The 20,537-nt window shown below is 41.1% G+C and overlaps 1 protein-coding gene across 1 annotated transcript in view; it reads right to left on the bottom strand.

Annotated features, from left to right (window-relative positions):
- Window positions 1–20,537, bottom strand: part of LOC125895868 (cadherin-2-like) — a 398,602-nt gene that overhangs the window by 10,501 nt on the left and 367,564 nt on the right. Inside the window, exon 15 of the mRNA XM_049588038.1 lies at window positions 16,695–16,856. Coding sequence (XP_049443995.1) covers window positions 16,695–16,856 — 162 coding nt within the window. The remainder of the gene's footprint in view (window positions 1–16,694; window positions 16,857–20,537) is intronic.

The following is a 20,537-nucleotide window of genomic DNA, read 5'->3' as shown; positions in this document are numbered from 1 at the left end:
AAAAAAAAAAAATATATATATATATATATATATATATATTCATTCATTCATTCATCTTCTAACCGCTTCATCCTCTTGAGGGTCGCGGGGGGGCTGGAGCCTATCCCAGCTACATCGGGCGAGAGGCAGGGTACACCCTGGACAGGTCGCCAGACTATCGCAGGGCTGACACATAGAGACAAACAACCATTCACGCTCACATTCACACCTACGGACAATTTAGAGTCTCCAATTAACCTAGTCCCCAAATCTGCATGTCTTTGGACTGTGGGAGGAAGCCGGAGTGCCCGGAGAGAACCCACGCTGACACGGGGAGAACATGCAAACTCTGCACAGAAGGGCTCCCACGCCTGGGATCGAACCGGCAACCCTCTTGCTGTGAGGCGAGAGTGCTAACCACCACACCACTGTGCCGCCCCATATATATATATATATATATATATATATACATACATTAAAAGTGCGCAAACCCACCACTTAATAAGCGCCTAAGTCACACACAGCGCTGTTACCTAACGCAGTAATTCCCTGCTGCTCTTTTGTATGTGTGTTCTAATAATTCTAATGACAAACTAAGACGATAAATATTTGTTAAATCCCTATTTTCATGACGAAAACAAGACTACAGCTAAATAAGAAGTAGTCTTGGTAAGAGAATCATGAGGAAATGTATTATATTTAAACAAAAAAATACAGACGCCTTGCTGAGGCCGGTGCTGTCTCCCACCACCTCCAGGAAGCTTACTTATTTTTAGGGTCCGAGGTCTGTAGGACCCTATTGTAATCGCGCTGTTTATTATTATTATTATTATTATTATTATTAGGGCCTGAGTGACGACAAAGTCGTCCGTGAGAACCCTATTGTAATCACGCTGTTTATTATTATTAGGGCCCGAACGATGACAAAGTTGTCCGTGAGGACCCTATTGTAATCGAGCTGTTTATTAGGGCCCGAGTGATGACGAAGTAGTCCGCGTAGGACCCTATTGTAATCGCGGTATTTATTATTATTAGGGCCCGAGCGACGACGAAGTCGTCCGCGGAGGACCCTATTGAAATCGTGCTGTTTATTATTATTATTATGATTATTCTTCTTCTTCTTCTTCTTCTTATTATTCTTTACCCAATTTTGTGTCCCAATTTCACCCCTTTCCCAAATTTCAAAATGCTTCTAACTTTCCACATTCGTCCGGCCACATCCGAAATTTTTGGGCAGTTGCACATGGTCCTGAATTTCCACCACTAGGTGGTGCTATAATCAAGGGAAGTGCGTTTTGGGTCATAACTCCCATATACTTTGTGGCACATTCAAAAACCTCATATGCACGCGTTCAGTGAATTGTGCTGAATCTCGTGAAATAGGCCACGCCCATTTCCGCCGACTGTTTTTTTCCTCGCAAATTCGCAAAATGTTGCAAACATTTTCGAACTCCTCCTAGGCAATTTCACCGATTTGCACGAAACTTTGCACACAGCATCTGGGGACTCAACAACAAAAGTTATTAAAAGAATTTTGATATTCCAAAGAATTCTTAAGTTATTAAATAGCAGCTTCCTGCAGATTTGGTACAAAACAGGAAGTGTTGCATATCTCCACATTGGTGTGTCCGAATGACATGAAACTCTCTTTACTAATTCCCCATGAAACCCTGAGGCTCTGTGCAAAATTGCAGATGATGACCACAAGGTGGCGCTCTTTAAATTGAAGTATTTTATATCTCAACATTGGTTGGGCGGATTAACACAAAACTTGGTATAATTATTGTCAATGCCCTCCTGAGGATATCTGACGAAGGACTTATTGATCCGCCACTAGGTGGCGCTCTGGTGGCCGTCTAATTTAATATTTGGCACTGTGCCATCACAATAACACTCATGGAAATAAAATTGATAGGGGTGGTATAGACTGGCACCTGTAACTCACACATCAAAAATGACCAGCAGGTGGCGCTATTTTCAATGCAAAAGCGTTTTTGGCTAATAACTCCAACATAATATGTCACACATTGTTAAACCTTCTATTTACATGTTCTCTGAATTCAGCTGAATTGTGTGGTGTAAGCCACGCCCACTTTCGCGGTAACTTTTCATTCGCTAAATCGCGACAAATGAAAAACGTACTTTTTCGAACTCCTCCTAGGCGATTTGACCGATTTGCACCAAACTTTGCATGTAGCATCTGTGGACCCTCCTGACAAAAAGTTATCAAAACAATTTTGATCGTCCAAAAAAATGGCCAAAATATAAAACAACAAATTCCTGCACATTGTTTTCAAAACAGACAGTCTTTCATATCTTGACCAAATACAGTCCTATTACCACAACACTTTTGCTAATTGTGTTCCATGGACCGATGAGGGTTTGTGCAAATTTCGGTGCAAATTGGCCAATAGGTGGCGCTCTGGTGGCAGTCTAATTAGTATGAACAGAAGTAAATTGGAAAATCTTCAAATCCTCTTCAAAACTCATTGACTTTCAACCTCTTCTCGTCCCTCATACTTTGAGCTAGAGACACCATGTCAACTTTTAAAGAGTCAGAAGAACTTTAACTATTGGGCATGTATTCAGCTTCTACTTTTTGGAAAAAATACATACGTGGGTTGGGTGCCTACCTGTATACTGGAAATGTAAGGAAGAGATAACATTTATTTTTTTATTTATTAGAGCTGACAAGACTTCTAGGTGCACGCCCCCCGATGGCAACATGCCCCGACGTGCGTGGACTGCGAGGGCCCGTTCATCACTGCTTGCAGCTTTAATTAGGGCCCGAGCGACGATGAAGTCGTCCGAGGACCCTATTGAAATCGTGCTGTTTATCATTATTATTATTGCGACATTTCGTGTCCCAATTTCGGCCCTTTCCCAAGTGCTTCTAACTTTCCACATTCGTCCGGCCACATCCGAAATTCGATATTTTTGGGTGGTTGTACATGGTCAGCGCGAAATGCCGAAATAGCGTCCCCTACAAATGTTCAAAATACGCTCCCCATTGAGGTTAGTTTGTCGTAGGCAAACGAAATTTGGAACACACATGTATCATACCGAGACGCACAAAAAAGTCTGTTAACGTCATGGTGAAATCCCAATAGGAAGTCGGCCATTTTGTTTTGAATTTTTTTGTTACAGCAATTTCCACAACTTACATTTGAACGAACTCCTCCTAGAGATTTCGTCCTATCGACTTCAAAGTTGGTACAGATCATCCTGAAAACATGCTGATCAAAAGTTATTAAAAGCTTTTCTCTATGTCAAGGGACGTGGCCGCTAGAACGTGACAAATTTTTGCGACTGTTTGTTTTCTTGCCATCGAATTTCAAACGGCTCTCCCGCCCACATACTTGATATCAGCAGCTTCAAACTTGCTGAACATGATGATGGCTCCGCCCCGAATGCCCCGATATGTTAATATCCCACCTTACTCATAGCACCCTTCGGTAGTAACAGGAAGTGTCCAGTTTTTACTTTAACATGTACTAATGCCACAAACTTGACCGCATCAACTTCATTCCACTTCTAATGCATGCAGAAGAAGTTGGTGAAGCTACCTTATGAAAACTGTGAAGCTACGTCTAATTGTGTCCATGTGGCGGCGTGGTGACTATCGATCCCTCATCACTAAATATCTTTGGCATTTTGATGGTTTCAGCGACCTCATCTCCTCATGAAAATTGATACACAGGTCAAGAATGGCAAGCTCTTACATCTGATAGGGGCGTCGCCCATGGGGGGGACCAAATGCCTCTATAGCGCCCTCCTGAAATGTTCAAAAACCCCTCCCCGTAGGGGTTTATTTGGAGTAGGAAGTCGAAAATTGGTACACATGTGTATGTTGTCCAGACGCACATAAAAGTCTCTGGCAGCAATGGTCTACTCCAATCAGGAAGTCGGCCATTTTGATTTTGACTTGTCATTTTGGCGTGATTTCCACATGCTGTATTTTAACGAACTAGTCCTAGGGATTTCATCCAATCGACTTTAAATCTTTTTTACAGATCATCCAGAGACCATGCTGATCGAAAATTGTGCTCTGCATGTCTGTAGATCAAAGGGCGCGGCTGCTATGGCGCTGCCATTTTTGATCCATCGCAATACATATTCAAGCAGTTCTCTCTCCCACATAATTCATCCAAACTGCTTCAAAATGTCTTTACATGATAAGGCAATCTTGCTCATGGTGCCCCCTTGTGGAAACAGGAAATGCCATCTTTTACCCTGACAAACACCAACCTCAAGTTCCTGACCTAATCAACTACATTTTGTGGCCACGTGACGATCAAGTTGATGAATCTCCAGTGACACGTGTCCTGTCATGTTGCAGGCTGCCACGGCGACGGTGGCGACTTTTCATTCTTTGCCACGGAACCCCGCCTGTGAGTTTAACCTACACGTATGAAAATTGGTGGGCATATAGAACATCCCAAGATGCACAAAAAATCCTCTTGGACCCATGCCGTAAACCCAACAGGACGTCGGCCATTTTGATTTGAATTTTCGACATGTTTAAATGAACTCCTCCTCGGGATTTCGTCCGATCGACTTCAAATTTGGTAAGATCATCCTGAGAACATGCTGATCAAAAGTTATTGAAAGCTTTTCTCTATATCAAGGGGCGTGGCCACTAGGGCGTGACAGACTTTGGCAACTTTTCCTTTTCTTGCCATCGAATTTCCAACGGACCTCACACCCACATACTTGATCTCAGCAGCTTCAAACTTACTGGACATGATGATGGCTCCGCCCCGATATGTTAATATCCCACCTTACTCACAGTTTCCCCTGGTGTCAGTGTGGCGGCGTGGTGACTATAGATTCCTTGCCACTAAATACGTTTGGCTTTTTGATGACTTCAACGACTTCATCTCCTCATGAAAATTGATACACAGGTCAAGAATGGAAAGCTCTTAAGTCTGACAGGGGCGTCGCCCATGGGGGGACAAAATGCCTCTAAATCGCTCCCTTGAAATTTTCAAAAACCCCTCCCCATAGGGGTTTTTTTTGGAGTAGGAAGGTGAAACGTCACACCACGCCGTGGCAAGGGAGAGCAAGGACCCAATCACAGCTGCTTGCAGCTTTAATTCGTCTCATTATTATTTTTCTTCCGCCAGATTTCGGTGCGTAATTTGTGCCACAGCTCTGAATGCACATAGGGTCTTCATAAAACATATGGATTCAAGATTCAAAGTGTTTATTGTCATATGCACAGTAAGGACACGCGTTGCTAAACAATATAAATCTGAAGTATAAAATAGATCAAAATATATACGGTGCGCACTGTTTTAATATCTCCTTGCTTAGTGTAATATTAATTTGCCTGACACCGCAAGATCTGTGAGCGTTTGGTCGCTAAGGGTGTACATAAACCCACTCACTGTTTTAACCATACCCTTGATCTAGTTCTGACGTATGGAATTGAAAGTGATAATATACACAACCAGAAACCATGGATCACCAGAGCCCTCTGGAAACATGGACAACTGTAAAGCAGCAGCCAACAATGTAAGAACATGTGGAAAATTACTAAATTATAGTGCACAAGATAACGGAGCTGATGGGATCACATTCCACAGAATGTTACCTTGTATAATTCCATATGAAAAATAAATGATTGATTGAATAAAGACTGACTGATATGTCACTGTGTGTTTATAACTGCTGATCAACAGTGGCAAAAAAATGCATTAATTCAGCTTTGGAGCCAGCAGTAGCTCAGTCAATAGGAACTTGGCTTGGGAACTGGAGGGTTCAAGTCCCTGTCCGGACCAAGTATGGAGTGTGGACTGGTAGCTGGAGAGGTGCCAGTTCACGTACTATGCACTGCCGAAGTGCCCTTAAGCAAGGCACTGAACCCCCAACTGCTCGGTGTGCTTGTCCAAGGCAGCCCCCTCACTTTGACATCTCTCCATTTAATGCATGTATAGGTCCTGTTTATACATGTGTGTGCATTTTGGGCCGGTGTGCAGAGTGAAACAAATTGAACTTCCCCAAAAGGATCATTTAAATATATCTTCTTCTTAAGTTTTCATATGGATTGATTCTCATCTGTTGGCACACACTTTGTGTCATTTTCTGTTGGCACAAATGCTATACTGGATTAGTTGCCTGTTTGCTGTGGTATGTGCACCTACTGTACTAGAATAGTATGGAGCTTTATCCCTATCTTTATTCAAGAGAGTGGTCTATCAGTTTGAGAGCATTAGTTATTGATTTCACACTCAAAAACCCTGCCCTCGCACTCAAATAGCCTCTGCTTGCGCTTGGATCTAGCCTGTTTCTGCTCAAATTGTGTGCTTGCACTCAGATACCATGTTGCTCGCACAGATTTCCTGCTTGAGCTTCGGCTTTTCTCCTCATGCTCAAACTGTTTCTGTGCGCTCTCGGAATTTCTGCTCTCAGATTTCTGCCCTGCGCTTGGATTTTTTTGTGGAACAACCCTGTCAAAATCCCCCAGATTTACTGTTGACCAATGAAATGATCCTTGCCTCCTTGTGAGCGCGCTCGCTTTAGTATTAGAGTGTCCCGTCTCTCGGGTACTCTTTAACCAGGTTCATCCACTCCCACCCTCTTCCCCTGTCGGGAGTTATTTTTCAACAGTCACCGGCTCACTATACATTATCCCTTACACATATATATACATATATATATATATATATGTATATATATGTATATATATGTATGTATGTATATATATATATATATATATATATAAGTATATATATGTATATATACAGTACAGGCCAAAAGTTTGGACACACCTTCTCATTCAATGCGTTTTCTTTATTTTCATGACTATTTACATTGTAGATTCTCACTGAAGGCATCAAAACTATGAATGAACACATGTGAAGTTATGTACTTAACAAAAAAAATAACTGAAAACATGTTTTATATTCTAGTTTCTTCAAAATAGCCACCCTTTGCTCTGATTACTGCTTTGCACACTCTTGGCATTCTCTCCATGAGCTTCAAGAGGTAGTCACCTGAAATGGTTTCCACTTCACAGGTGTGCCTTATCAGGGTTAATTAGTGGAATTTCTTGCTTTATCAATGGGGTTGGGACCATCAGTTGTGTTGTGCAGAAGTCAGGTTAATACACAGCCGACAGCCCTATTGGACAACTGTTAAAATTCATATTATGGCAAGAACCAATCAGCTAACTAAAGAAAAACGAGTGGCCATCATTACTTTAAGAAATGAAGGTCAGTCAGTCCGGAAAATTGCAAAAACTTTAAATGTGTCCCCAAGTGGAGTCGCAAAAACCATCAAGCGCTACAATGAAACTGGCACACATGAGGACCGACCCAGGAAAGGAAGACCAAGAGTCACCTCTGCTTCTGAGGATAAGTTCATCCGAGTCACCAGCCTCAGAAATCGCAAGTTAACAGCAGCTCAGATCAGAGACCAGATGAATGCCACACAGAGTTCTAGCAGCAGACCCATCTCTAGAACAACTGTTAAGAGGAGACTGCGCGAATCAGGCCTTCATGGTCAAATAGCTGCTAGGAAACCACTGCTAAGTAGAGGCAACAAGCTGAAGAGATTTGTTTGGGCCAAGAAACACAAGGAATGGACATTAGACCAGTGGAAATCTGTGCTTTGGTCTGATGAGTCCAAATTTGAGATCTTTGGTTCCAACTGCCGTGTCTTTGTGAGACACAGAAAAGGTGAACGGATGGATTCCACATGCCTGGTTCCCACTGTGAAGCATGGAGGAGGAGGTGTGATGGTGTGGGGGTGTTTTGCTGGTGACACTGTTGGGGATTTATTCAAAATTGAAGGCACACTGAATCAGCATGGCTACCACAGCATCCTGCAGCGACATGCCATCCCATCCGGTTTGCGTTTAGTTGGACCATCATTTATTTTTCAACAGGACAATGACCCCAAACACACCTCCAGGCTGTGTAAGGGCTATTTGACCAAGAAGGAGAGTGATGGAGTGCTGCGGCAGATGACCTGGCCTCCACAGTCACCGGACCTGAACCCAATCGAGATGGTTTGGGGTGAGCTGGACCGCAGAGTGAAGGCAAAGGGGCCAACAAGTGCTTAACATCTCTGGGAACTCCTTCAAGACTGTTGGAAAACCATTTCAGGTGACTACCTCTTGAAGCTCATGGAGAGAATGCCAAGAGTGTGCAAAGCAGTAATCAGAGCAAAGGGTGGCTATTTTGAAGAAACTAGAATATAAAACATGTTTTCAGTTATTTCACCTTTTTTTGTTAAGTACATAACTCCACATGTGTTCATTCATAGTTTTGATGCCTTCAGTGAGAATCTACAATGTAAATAGTCATGAAAATAAAGAAAACGCATTGAATGAGAAGGTGTGTCCAAGCTTTTGGCCTGTACTGTATATTATTGGCTAGTTTAATGCATCATAATATATAGCTACTGCAGTTGGTATTGCAAATGTGTGAACTGATTTTCTCACTTTCTATTTTTATTTATATTTAGATAGAACTGCAGGACATTGTTCACCTTTGGAACACTCACAGAATTCGCCCATGCAGAAATGCTGTGTCTCCAGGTGGGTGTCCAGTGATGATGTACAACTTACCCCAACTATTTGGTGCCAGAGAGTACCTCAAAGAGGTATCCCAACAAAAGGTTCAAGCCTGCAGAGAGGAATGCCGTCAGAGAGGACCATATCCCTGTGATAACACAGTGTTTGACATTTGCTGCCTTGCCATGGCAGAAAACAATCTTCATCCACCCACCTCTCCAGAGGAAGCCATTGAGCTTTACATGTTCTTACGTGCTTACATACGAGCTCAAATATAATGATCATGACGTGCTCTACTGGATCAAATGACTGAGTAGAAAATATTATGAACCATGAATTTCATGTTGTGTTTAAACTGTGAATTACTGAACTCTTTACTAATGGACATCTCCCCTTTGGACTTTGTATGTTCTCTTTCTGAAATATCGCATCACGTTACATGTTGTGAAAAATGGAAAGTCTTGGGTGCATTGTAAAAAGGACAGCCTACAAAAAAGACTGGACAGCCATATCAATTATAAATGAAACACGTTATACTATCTTGTCCTCAATGGTGTGTATGCTGACTTTGAAATATAGCTCTTTTACAGACAGAATTCCTGTTAACAATGAGAAGTTAAAGGTTTTTCTCTTTTGATATTTAGTTGTTTAATTAAGCATTTAGGAAATATACCTTCCTGTTTTTGTTCCTCAATTTACTGTGTCAATTGCATCCAAACAATTACATGTAACAAAATTTGGTACTAAGATGTAGGAATATGTTGTATCTAAAATTAGTTGGTGATTATGTCAACGCTCAAACATGGAAACAGGTCAGATCAGCTTTGCTTTTGTAGCTGGATGAAATGTCACTCTATAAATTTATGGTGAAGTGCAGTTGTCATTAAACTTTCAACAAATGAAGCATATATTTATCTTTAATTAAAGCATGCTTCCTTTTTTCTTCAGTTTACACACATTTGATAACTTTAACCTTTCACAATACAAGCACCCCATAACAAACAGGAACTCCAATTTTAAGATTCTGGTTGGAAACAGATCATGTCTCACTAGAGCAGGACTACTGAACGACATGAATCAACAGTAGACACAATTTGTTTGAAGACAGCTGTACAAAACAAGACAGCAACCTGTGATTTTAGTTGTACAAAAAACACCTCAAGGTACCTTCTACTGTTAAGAGCAGATTAACAAACACGGTCAGTATTAACATCTGACATGAGGTAGAGGTTCCAATTCTATTAGAATTTAACAGTGAAAATTTAACTTCGTAAAAGTATTTAGTTTAATGTCTGAACATTCTCATTCTAGAATGATAACAAACATTGTTTTAAATCAAAATAAATTGTTTCTTGGTATGATAAAAAGAAAATACTGAAATTTAAAAAAAAAAAAAAAAACATTCTGCTTATCACATAGCCCCTGAGCTAATCACATATTCTCCATAAATGCTCTGATAACAAAAAGTGTCATAACCTTTGTATGTATTGTCCTCCCTCCCAGGTCAAATTGATCCAGTCTGCTTTGAATGTTCCTTCTTTTATCCCTCCTTTCTTTCTTTCCGCCCTCCCTCCCTTTTTCCTTCTTTCCTTTCTTCTTTCCTCCTTCCTCCCTTCTTCTCCTCTGTCCTTCCTCCATCCCTTCTTTCTTTCTTTCCTTCCTCTCTCCGCCTCTCCTTTCCTCGCTCCATCCCTCCTTTCTTTCTTTCTTTCTTTTTCTTTCTTTCTCTTTCTTTCTTTTTTTCCTTCCTTCCTCCTTTCTTCCCCTCTGTCCTTCCTTCCTTCCTTCCTGCCTCCCACCATCCCTCCCTTCTTTCCTCCATCCTTCCTTCCTTCCTTCCTAACCCGAGGACAACAGGAGGGTTAGATCAAAGTAAAATATAAAATGTTTCTTGATATCATAAAACCAAAATCTTGAAATTTAATAAAATAAAATAAAAACATTCTGCACTCATCATACAGCTCCTGAGCTAATCGCATATTCTCCTTGCATGTTCTATCCCACATTTACACACAGTCTAAACCTAAATAGCTGGCACTGATGGGGAAGAGAAAGGTGTGTATGTGTTCATAGGTCACTTAGGCACTCTTATGCAATGTCCATTGCATAAGAGTTGCAGGACAGTATCGCCTCCATTTCAGCTCGAAGCTCAGGATAGCTGTTGTAAGTTGATGGTAGCTCCAAAGTTGGGCCACAAGTGTGTGCAATTGGCCGCCGTGCTAGCCCTTCCAAAGAGGTGAATGTGACTTGAATTTCTTTTACACAGATGACATCAGACCCAGTTAGAAATCTCATCACCTTCCGGAGGCCAATTTCATCCAGTCCCCTAATGTACTGATGGAAAAATCACAAACTTTGGTTGTCTGCTGAAGTAGCTGGAAAAGCTGTTATCATCTTTAACACCTTTCGTGTTGTTGGTTTAAGATCCTCATACATCTTCTTCATATCCTGTACACTGGGGAAAAACTTCCTGAGTGTCGGTCCTGCAACTTCTGCAATATTATCCAGTGCATATTTTGGGTGCTGGATTTTTTGCTTGTGAGCCACCTGGACAAGCACGGCTCTCAAGTTATCCTGTGATGGTACTGTTCTTACTCCCATGCGATCCATCAGATCAAGAAGGTCTTCCTCATCATCGCCGACAACAGCCTCTTGCAAAGCAGTGGACAAGAGATCACGTTCAGACTGACTAAGATACAACATCAGCGAGTCAACCAGTAAATCAGGTGAAACAGAGTGTTCACCAAAGATGACTGCTGCTGTAAAGGCTTGTGCCAGCCGAAATGGAAAATACCCATGGTCCTTCAGTCCCTTGGCCAATATCCTGCCAACAGACTTCCATTCCTCCTTTTGGCATTTTGGGGATAGTGATGGCACCCTCACATCTGTACCCTCTGCAGCACAGTCTAGAAATTCTGTCCAGAAGGCGGCGTACACATCCCGGGACACACCATCAGCATCTGCCCCCATTTCATCGATGAAGCTGTATTTCACAGAGTAGCTCATCATTTCATCATCCTTGAATTGGGCAATCAGTTCATCCAAGAGTGTCACTCTGTGAAGTTTCACAGTCACATACAAAAGTTCACTGGCAGGACTTGGTGGTCTAGCAGAGGCTGTCTCAGCATCAGTAGGAGTTGAGGTATAGGTGGGGATGTTCATTTGTTCTTCTATTGCAAGGACTGGCTCATGTATGACTGTATCATCAAGATCACCTAAAAACGGCCCACCTGGCAAAGGACCAATAATGACCTCTGATGTATTACACAAAGATGTAAGATCAATAGAGACAACAGCTGACATTGTGGCAGTGCTTTGCTCATCACCTTCCACTATGTACATTTGATGTTGACTGTTTTGTCTTTTCTGTGTCAGCTGCTCGACCTCTTCCATTGTGTGTTTCTCTTGTCCAGGCTCTGCTGTGTTTTCATGTTGCTCATCTGTCTGTATATCAGCTTCTTCCTCTGTTTCATTTTCACTGGTCAGGGTGTTTGTGAACAAATAAAATCTTAACAACCCCAATTTGTGTGTTTCGTAGAGGTCTCCCACGCTAACATCCTCATCAACACATGCTTCCTGAAAGTCAACTATGTCGTGACTAAACTCTACCCACTTTCCCTTCATCGACATTTCATTAGGGAAAAACAGTTTTTTAGCATGTGACAGAATCTCGCTTTTAGTGGCTTTCTTGTTGATATCAAGAACTCTGGTTCCTCCACCACTGTGTTTTCTGACTTGTTTGTTGTCATGTATCCACTCTAATTCTATTTTTCTAGTCATCTTACAGGCTCTCTTATTAGTTTTTAGATGCATCTTTGTTGGCTGCACTGGATTTTCCCCCTCAAAACCTTGATCAATACCTTTGTTGCTCATTGTGCCCATTTTTTTTTTAAAGTTTTTCAAATAAGGACTGTCTTTTTGTATCATCTCCGCCTCTTCTCTGTTTTTCCTAACAGAAACGCCTTGTTTCAATCCTGTCACCATAGGCTGGAATGTAAGCAGCCATAGTGGCATCATCTATGTCTCCAATTACCGAGCTGTCAATCTGCAAGAAATACAAAAAGTATACATTAGACATGACACAGCTTAAAATATATATTATCTCCAAGACTACTTACTTCTCAGTTTCAGGACAACCAAATACATCAACAGTAACTTGAAAGCCTACTTAATCCTGTTTACAGTCATGCAGCTGTTTTCAAATGGAGTCAGATGGCATTTACTATCATTTCAACTCCATATACTCAATATCATATTTTAGCATGATATTTATTGAACGTGTTGTTCTAACTGTTCTTATACCATATACATCATCTGTATGATCATGATGTAAACATTACATCTAAGTTATCGAATTTCATTCATTTGTTGCACATTACCATACTTGCAAAAAAGCTTATTCTCATACCAATTTGATGAATTAAGTCTTACTTTGATGGTATGGAGTACTTCACATAAAGCAGGGAATAGGTTGTGTATTTATTTGTATATTTGTATAACAGTGATGTCTCTCCATATTTCAGGCTGCATTGTTGGAAGGGATGACAAATGAAAATATCTGGCACTAAATGTGATAGTCTAAAATGTAAAGGTACATGTGTAATACATTGAAATTCAGTGAAATATAAAAATATAGTTGAGAAAATAATTTTAAAAAAATAATATAGTACTGCAGGAACAATTGTATGTTAACGTACATGATCCTGCTGCATTTTCTGAATATTCTCCTCAGGAACACCTCTGTTCTGAAGAAATATCCACAGACCATCATCTTGTCGGAAGGGGGGGTTTGAGGACGTAGTCATTGCTGGCCCTGCAAAAATGTTGGAAAAAGGCAGATAAATATTTGTTTCACCAACAATTAACATGTTTAAAACTCTAAAGCCCAATAGTGTCATATTGTCAAATTATATGAAAGCATAAGCAGTTGACCTATAAATACCCTATCTATATAGTACGTATACTCATTTGAAAGTCGACCTTTCATTAGATATTTGAATGTGCTCGTTCAAATCACCACAAGAACAGGTTTGTGTAATGTCCATCTGCATGAAAGCTTTCACTGGTTATTCATAAACAATAACATGACTCAAATATTACAGAAGACTAAACTCTGCAGCACATAGAGTGGGCTTTATTATTGTTATTACTATTACTATTTAAATTGAAAATAAAATCCAGATTGGGGCTTTGCAACATATGGAGTAGCTCATTGTACTTTACCAGTAAGCAGGTGCAAAAACGTTTCAAATTTTAAATAATTTTATTCCACACCATATACAAATATGTGCACGGACGTTTCATGCAGGATCTTTCCTCACTGTGTATCAGGTGCATGCATGTATTAAATGACAAACCACAACAATCTCAGTAACTCAAAGTACTCATGATGCGTCAATATGACTAGTCTACTGGCAATATTTCACTTAGCAGACGCTTTTATCCAAAGCGACGTACAACACAAACAAGATCTGGGATGTTCTGGTTATGTTGACATGCTCATGTTACACTACTTCCATGTTAATATCCTCACGTTACGTTTCTATAGTGTTAGCGTGTACTATAGCATATAAGTTAACCAAAGTTGTGACGAATGGCTCGTTAGCATAACCCCCTCTCTAGCGAAACCACTGGTTTCTCTAGCTCGTTCTACTTGTGCCAAGCCAATATATTGAAAGAAAGGCGGTTAATTTGTGATGAGTAACAATGTCCAGCATGATGGAAAAAAACTGTTAGCTTAACGTTAGCTGACAACTGAATCATGCCCATACACGTTTGTCAGCTAACGTTGTTACAACCTGTTACTAACTTAACCTGTTACATTGAGCGATAGGCCTACACTAGAAGGATGCAGTGGAAAACATAGCTAGACTATCATACCCTGTGTGTAACTAATTACGTGCCTTACCCTTATTGATCCCGTATTTTAGGAGAAGGAGCATGGATGCAAAATACATCCAGCTGCAGGAGTCACCATGGATGCAGGGGTCACTTGCAGGTGCCAGGTGGGAGCTTCTCGCGAGATTTTGAAGTATCTCCTCGTTCAGGAAAAAAATTACCACGAAAAACAGAAAAAAATTACAACAAAAAACAGAAAAAAAATTACCACGAAAAACAGGGAAAAATTACCATAAAAAACAGAAAAAAATTACCACGAAAAACAGAAAATATTACACAGAAAAACAGGGAAAAATTACACCAAAAAACAGAAAAATAAATAAATTATTCCGAAAAACAGAAAAAATTACTCAGAAAAACAGGTTTTTTTTATTTGTCAAGTGAATGCAATACGCTTCCGTATGACCCTGACCTAAATGCATTTTTTTGAATTCCACTGATCTCAAGAGTATCACTAACTGAATGGGCACCATAAACTTAGTTGGAAATGACACCTTAAATGTTTTTCTATTTTGTTTGGTTCCAAAGTTAAGCATATTTGAATATTATTGGCGGCCATCTTGAATTTGACCTCTCTCGGGCCTCAGAGGTCAAATCTGACTTCCCTCCACAACTGAAAATAAACCTTACAGTATGTACTAACTATGGTAGAAATTTCATGCTTTTTTCAAAAAGTGCACAATTCCTCATAATTTGAGAGCTTGTCCGCTGTACTATATTCCAAAAGTGGTAAAGAAAGCAAGGGAAGAACATTTAATAAAGCCCTGGAGGGTGGGAGTGGATGAACCTGGTTAAAGAGTACCCGCCCGGACGGGACGCTCTAATACTAAAGCAAGTGCACCCACAAGGAGGCAGGGATCATTTTATTGGTCAACAGTAAATCTGGCATTCTATTGGTTGGGGGATTTTGACAGGGTTGTTACACAAAAAAATCCAAGCGCAGGGCAGAAATCTGAGAGCAGAAATTCCGAGAGCACACAGAAACAGTTTGAGCGCGAGGAGAAAAGCCGAAGCTCGAGCAGGAAATCTGTGCGAGCAACATTGTATCTGAGTGCAAGCAACATGGTATATGAGTGCGAGCACACAGTTTGAGCAGAAACTGAGTAGATCCAAGCGCAAGCAGAGGCTATTTGAGTGTGAGGGCAGGGTTTTTGAGCATGAAATCAATAAATAATGCTCTCAAACTGATAGACCACTCTCTTGAATAAAGACAGGGATAAAGCTCCATAGAATAGGAAATAGTGAATGTGAGTGTGAATGGTTGTCTGTCTCTATGTGTCAGCCCTGTCCAGGGTGTACTCTGCCTCTCGCCCGATGTCTGCTGAGATAGGCTCCAGCCCCCCCGCGACCCTCAAGAGGATGAAGCGGTTAGATGAAGAATAGGAAATAGTATATAATAATGTAAATAGGAAGTGTAACAGAGTGACAGAGTGCCCCAAATTGTGACTTTAAGGAGCTGTGGATGGCCTGCAGCCAGTCTGCGGGATTAACTCAACTCAGTGGCTTTACCTCCAATTAGGTAGCCAGGCTGTGGCCAGGTCGGAGTCCAGATAATCCTGACCACTAGCAAAGCTAATTAAGTATTACACAGACACTGTACTCTCTGTGTTTCTCTGCTTCTCACTGCCTCATGTCAGCTGTTAGTGTGCAACCCCTGCAAGGCACATATACCATCACATATCACTGATACATCACTGAAGGGGAGCAAATGTATTTTCAATCTGCAACACTGTGTGATGATGCCTTTGTGTGCTTTCCTGTTTGGATACAGGCTTTGAATGTGGCAGTGGGTTAGTTCCCATACTGGCAGATCCAAAAACCTATGAGTTAGTGACTGCTAAAAAACAACAACAACAAAAAAAAAAAGGTTTGAAGTGCAATATCCCTAAATCCTGTAAGGTGATTAGGTAAACTGTTAACACATGCTAGCCACTCTTTGATGCGTTATACCAAAGGATAGAAAAGGTAAGAGAGAAGCAACAGATCCAGCTTTGGCAGATCCAGCTCTTTCTGGACACTGTCTGCTTACTGCTGTCAATTAGACCGTGTGTGTTTTACTCAAGCTGTGCTTCATCACTTTCTGTGTGCTAAGAAGTGCATTCGCCCGACACCAGAATTTAATCTGGGCAAACAGATTGAATCTCAGTTAGTGAGGATGGGACATCATCCTCTTGCTGGTTTAGTCTGAAAACAACACTAACAACATTTAATGCAAAGATATTACCATGAATGTTTAAATTGGTAAAGGACTTCATGAGATTTGTCCAACATAAACAGAGCCTGCGTGCTGCCATACCTCATGGATGAAGTCTCCTATATCTCCTGGGTGGGGGGCAGCAGAACGGAGGGGGTACTGGTGATCATGATGAAGAGGCCTCTCATCCAGACGTCTGATCCCCACCTTAATACACTCTGGCTCCAGGGCATCAGGCTGCTGCAGCTGACTAAGATCATAGTCCTGAACACATACACAAATCAAACAGTCACAAGTTGGTATTACAGTAAGCAAGTCAAGCGACACAGCCCAATATCACAAATCACAAGTTTGCGTCAAAGAAGCCTTACGATCTACATAGGACGTCCTCTATTCTTAAACTCCTAATTCATTGTGGGGATAGTCCGACAACTAATCCACAACATTGTCCTTAAATCACATCACCATTTTAGATGTCTATTTTCTGCACTTATTAAACTATTTATCCCAGATTGAGTTTAGGCTGTGACACTGGGTGTCCAACGTCTAATGCCAGCGTTAATTTGATGTAGAATATTGAAGACAGATAACATTTATGTTTTGTTGATTTTAAGTTGTGTTTTTAAGTCAAAATCAATTTTCCAGACATCTCATGCCAACATTATCTTGACATTGAAAAATGACATTTAGTCGTAAGTATGGAGAACAAAACCCAATATCTGCAAAAGGTCATAATGACGTACACATTATATGAAATTCTAATGTTGTTAGACATTCAAAATATCATCAACCTGATTTTTATTCCAACCAAAATGTAACATTAGTCTGATATGAGAGTCCAACATCTTACTGACATCACACTGACATCTAGTGCCAGCTCTGCTCTTCCAGATGCTGTTGTTTGTCAACCAGGTTTCCAGAGTAGCTGCACTGAAGAGCATCAGTTATCAAAATGTAGTGTAAAAGTAAGTAGCCCAAAAATATACTTGAGTAAAGAGCAGAAGTTCATTTTAAAAAAAGAAATACTTTTTAACTTGTGTGTATTACTTGTGGCATTTTCGGACCCACCCCTGCAATCACCTAAAGCATCACATGAATAATTGCAATAATAATAATTATGAAATAATTAAATAATTGTGAAACAAGACTATAATTAGAATGGTCTATTTCAGAATGGTCTAAAACATCACATTTGACCAATAATGCAATGCTGTAATGATTATTTAAGTTTGGCAAGACTAAGTTAACTGCTGCATTTAGAGACACATCTATCTGAAAGCACCTTCAATCATCACTTCATGAAAAACACTGAACTGCATTTTTACTTATTATACTACAATATAATTTATAACTGAAAATGTGGTTATATTGTAGATTATCGTACTCCCACAAAAATTGTATATTAATATGCATGGAGAGACAATTACCTCCACACTGTCCTGAAACATGACTTCAACTTCAAACACTTCTAGCCTACTTAAAAAAAAGTGCTGTAAATTCACACATCAAGCTAAATGAGATAAATTAGTTCTTGGCTCAAACTTTGTTACCAAAGCCTACAGTAACAGACCTCCCTATAAATGCATGATAATGTATTCCTCCTGTATTCTTCAAGTCAAGATGGCGCCTCTAGTGGGGACGCCTGTTACAGCAGCTCCTGCTCACCGCTGAGCTTTTCTCAATCTTGTTTTTAACTTTCTCACTTTGAGTTTTTTTAAAGTTTGGCTAGCTAGTACTTATGTTTTGCTTTGGTATGGAGACGAAGACCGCGCTCTTTATAGTGGTCTTTCTCCCTTTTTGCTATGGAAATGATCGTGTGCGGGGATCCGCGCCCAGTCGTGGCTCCATTGTTTACACCCGGGACCAGCTGTTAGCGCTGCGTCACACCGCGGTACGGCCCGAGGAGAGGCAAGACATTCGCAGCGAGCTGCGGAGAAGGAAACGGGGATGTCGCGCCGGAGTGCAGCGGCGATACCGGAGGAGATGGTACAAACCCGTCCTCCGTCATGGGGAACATAAGATCGCTCTCCAACAAGATGGACGAGCTGTCTGCGCTGACTCGCTATCAGAGGGAGTACCGGCAGAACAGCGTGCTGGTGTTTACTGAGACATGGCTGAAGGCGGAAGTACCGGACACGATCGCCGTGCTGAACGGATTCCAGCTCATCAGATACGACAGGACAGCGGACAGCGGTAAGAGGAAAGGAGGTGGGCTGGCTGTGTTTGTCAATGATAGATGGTATAGGGTGATCAAGCCTGTTTATTTTGGATTTACACCAATGGACTTTTACTCAGCTTCCTGACATCAGAGATGAATCGGTGACCAACCACTGGGTCACTTCAGAGACAGACTCAGCCACATGGTCTGAAAGGTGTTTCAAATGTAACTTTATTATTTAACATGTTGGTGTTGGTGTTATCCAGGAAGAAGATTCAAGTTGAGATGCCACTCTGACACTAGGTCCCCTATGGTGCAGAGTTCTGTGTGTACTGTATGCTAATGTGATAACACCCACCTTTCCCTGTGGTTGTCTTTTAAGAGGACAGACAGAAATGCGGATTCTGGGAACCAACATGTTGATTGTGATTTTATGCTTCACCTTTCTATTTCAGTGCATATACATACACATGTACAGTGTTTCCCACAGGACAGGAATCTATTCGTGGTGGTGTGGTCCTGGGGGGGGGGGGTATTAAAAATATTTTTCAATACTCATCTGTGTGAAGAAGTGAACATCCAACGTCAGAGTTAATTACTAACGAGCAGAACCACATGGCCGGGCTCCACCGGCTGCAAACCTACGTCACGTCAGTGTATTGTCGCGGCGCGGCGTATTCATTTGGGCTCCACTGACTGCGTACGGAAGCGACACGTAGAGACACCAGCGGGGTTGTTTACTGTTTGCCGAGCCGAGAGGCTGCATGTAGGCTGCATGAAATGTTAAAGCATTATCCACCTAAATTATTACATATATTTGAGTTATCTACAAGTTTGCTGTACTGTTTGTCATCTACTCGCTTTCAAATGTCCGCCACGGACATTTACACAATGTCACGGATAAACATGGGTAAATGCATGAAAAAAAATCATCACATATCACCTCTGATAATGGTTTATTCATTTAAAAACACATTGTGCTCGTTTAGCACACTATTTCATATAGTTTTTATCTGCTGGAGGGTCGCGTAGGGGAGCACAGCGCGACAAAAATAGAAGAGCCGCGTAAAATAGAGAGTTGTCGCGCGACAGATGGGGGTTGTCATGCCGCTCCCGTTGCCAGTGGAGCCGCTGTAATTGATTAACAGGGTGGCGAGCTGCTACGGGACTCGCGCTGCAGTTAACACTACTAACAGCGTGAGTTAATGTCTCTGCACATGTTGAGCTTCCACCTATGTTAATACAGACACAGGCTAATAAAACAGCTAATATAACATGATGAGTTAGAGTTGTTTGGACCACTTTTGGACTTGTTTGCCCACATATTTGTACCGAGAGGTCTTTGGATCCGTTCTGCTACTCCGTCTGCTTCTTCTTCTTCTTCTGGTGGACCAGGTGCGTTAAGTGTGTCTTTACGATGCATACTGCCACCTATTGCACCGGAATTGTAATGACAAGCTACATTCACAGAGTCCCATTATAATGTGTTTATGAGCGAGGTCGAACAGTTAGCGCCAAAAGCAGAAAAATCTATATGTGGCGGAGATAATTTATTCGTGGCGCACCGATAAATGAATGTATGGGAAACACTGATGTATGTGTGTGTATATCTATCTATCTATATACAGTACAGGCCAAAAGTTTGGACACACCTTCTCATTCAATGTGTTTTCTTTATTTTCATGACTATTTACATTGTAGATTCTCACTGAAGGCATCAAAACTATGAATGAACACATGTGGAGTTATGTACTTAACAAAAAAAGGTGAAATAACTGAAAACATGT

This window comes from Epinephelus fuscoguttatus, linkage group LG10 (genome assembly GCF_011397635.1).
Source record: "Epinephelus fuscoguttatus linkage group LG10, E.fuscoguttatus.final_Chr_v1".
In the NCBI taxonomy this organism is placed as follows: domain Eukaryota; kingdom Metazoa; phylum Chordata; class Actinopteri; order Perciformes; family Serranidae; genus Epinephelus; species Epinephelus fuscoguttatus.
This window is presented reverse-complemented; position numbering and strand designations above follow the sequence as displayed.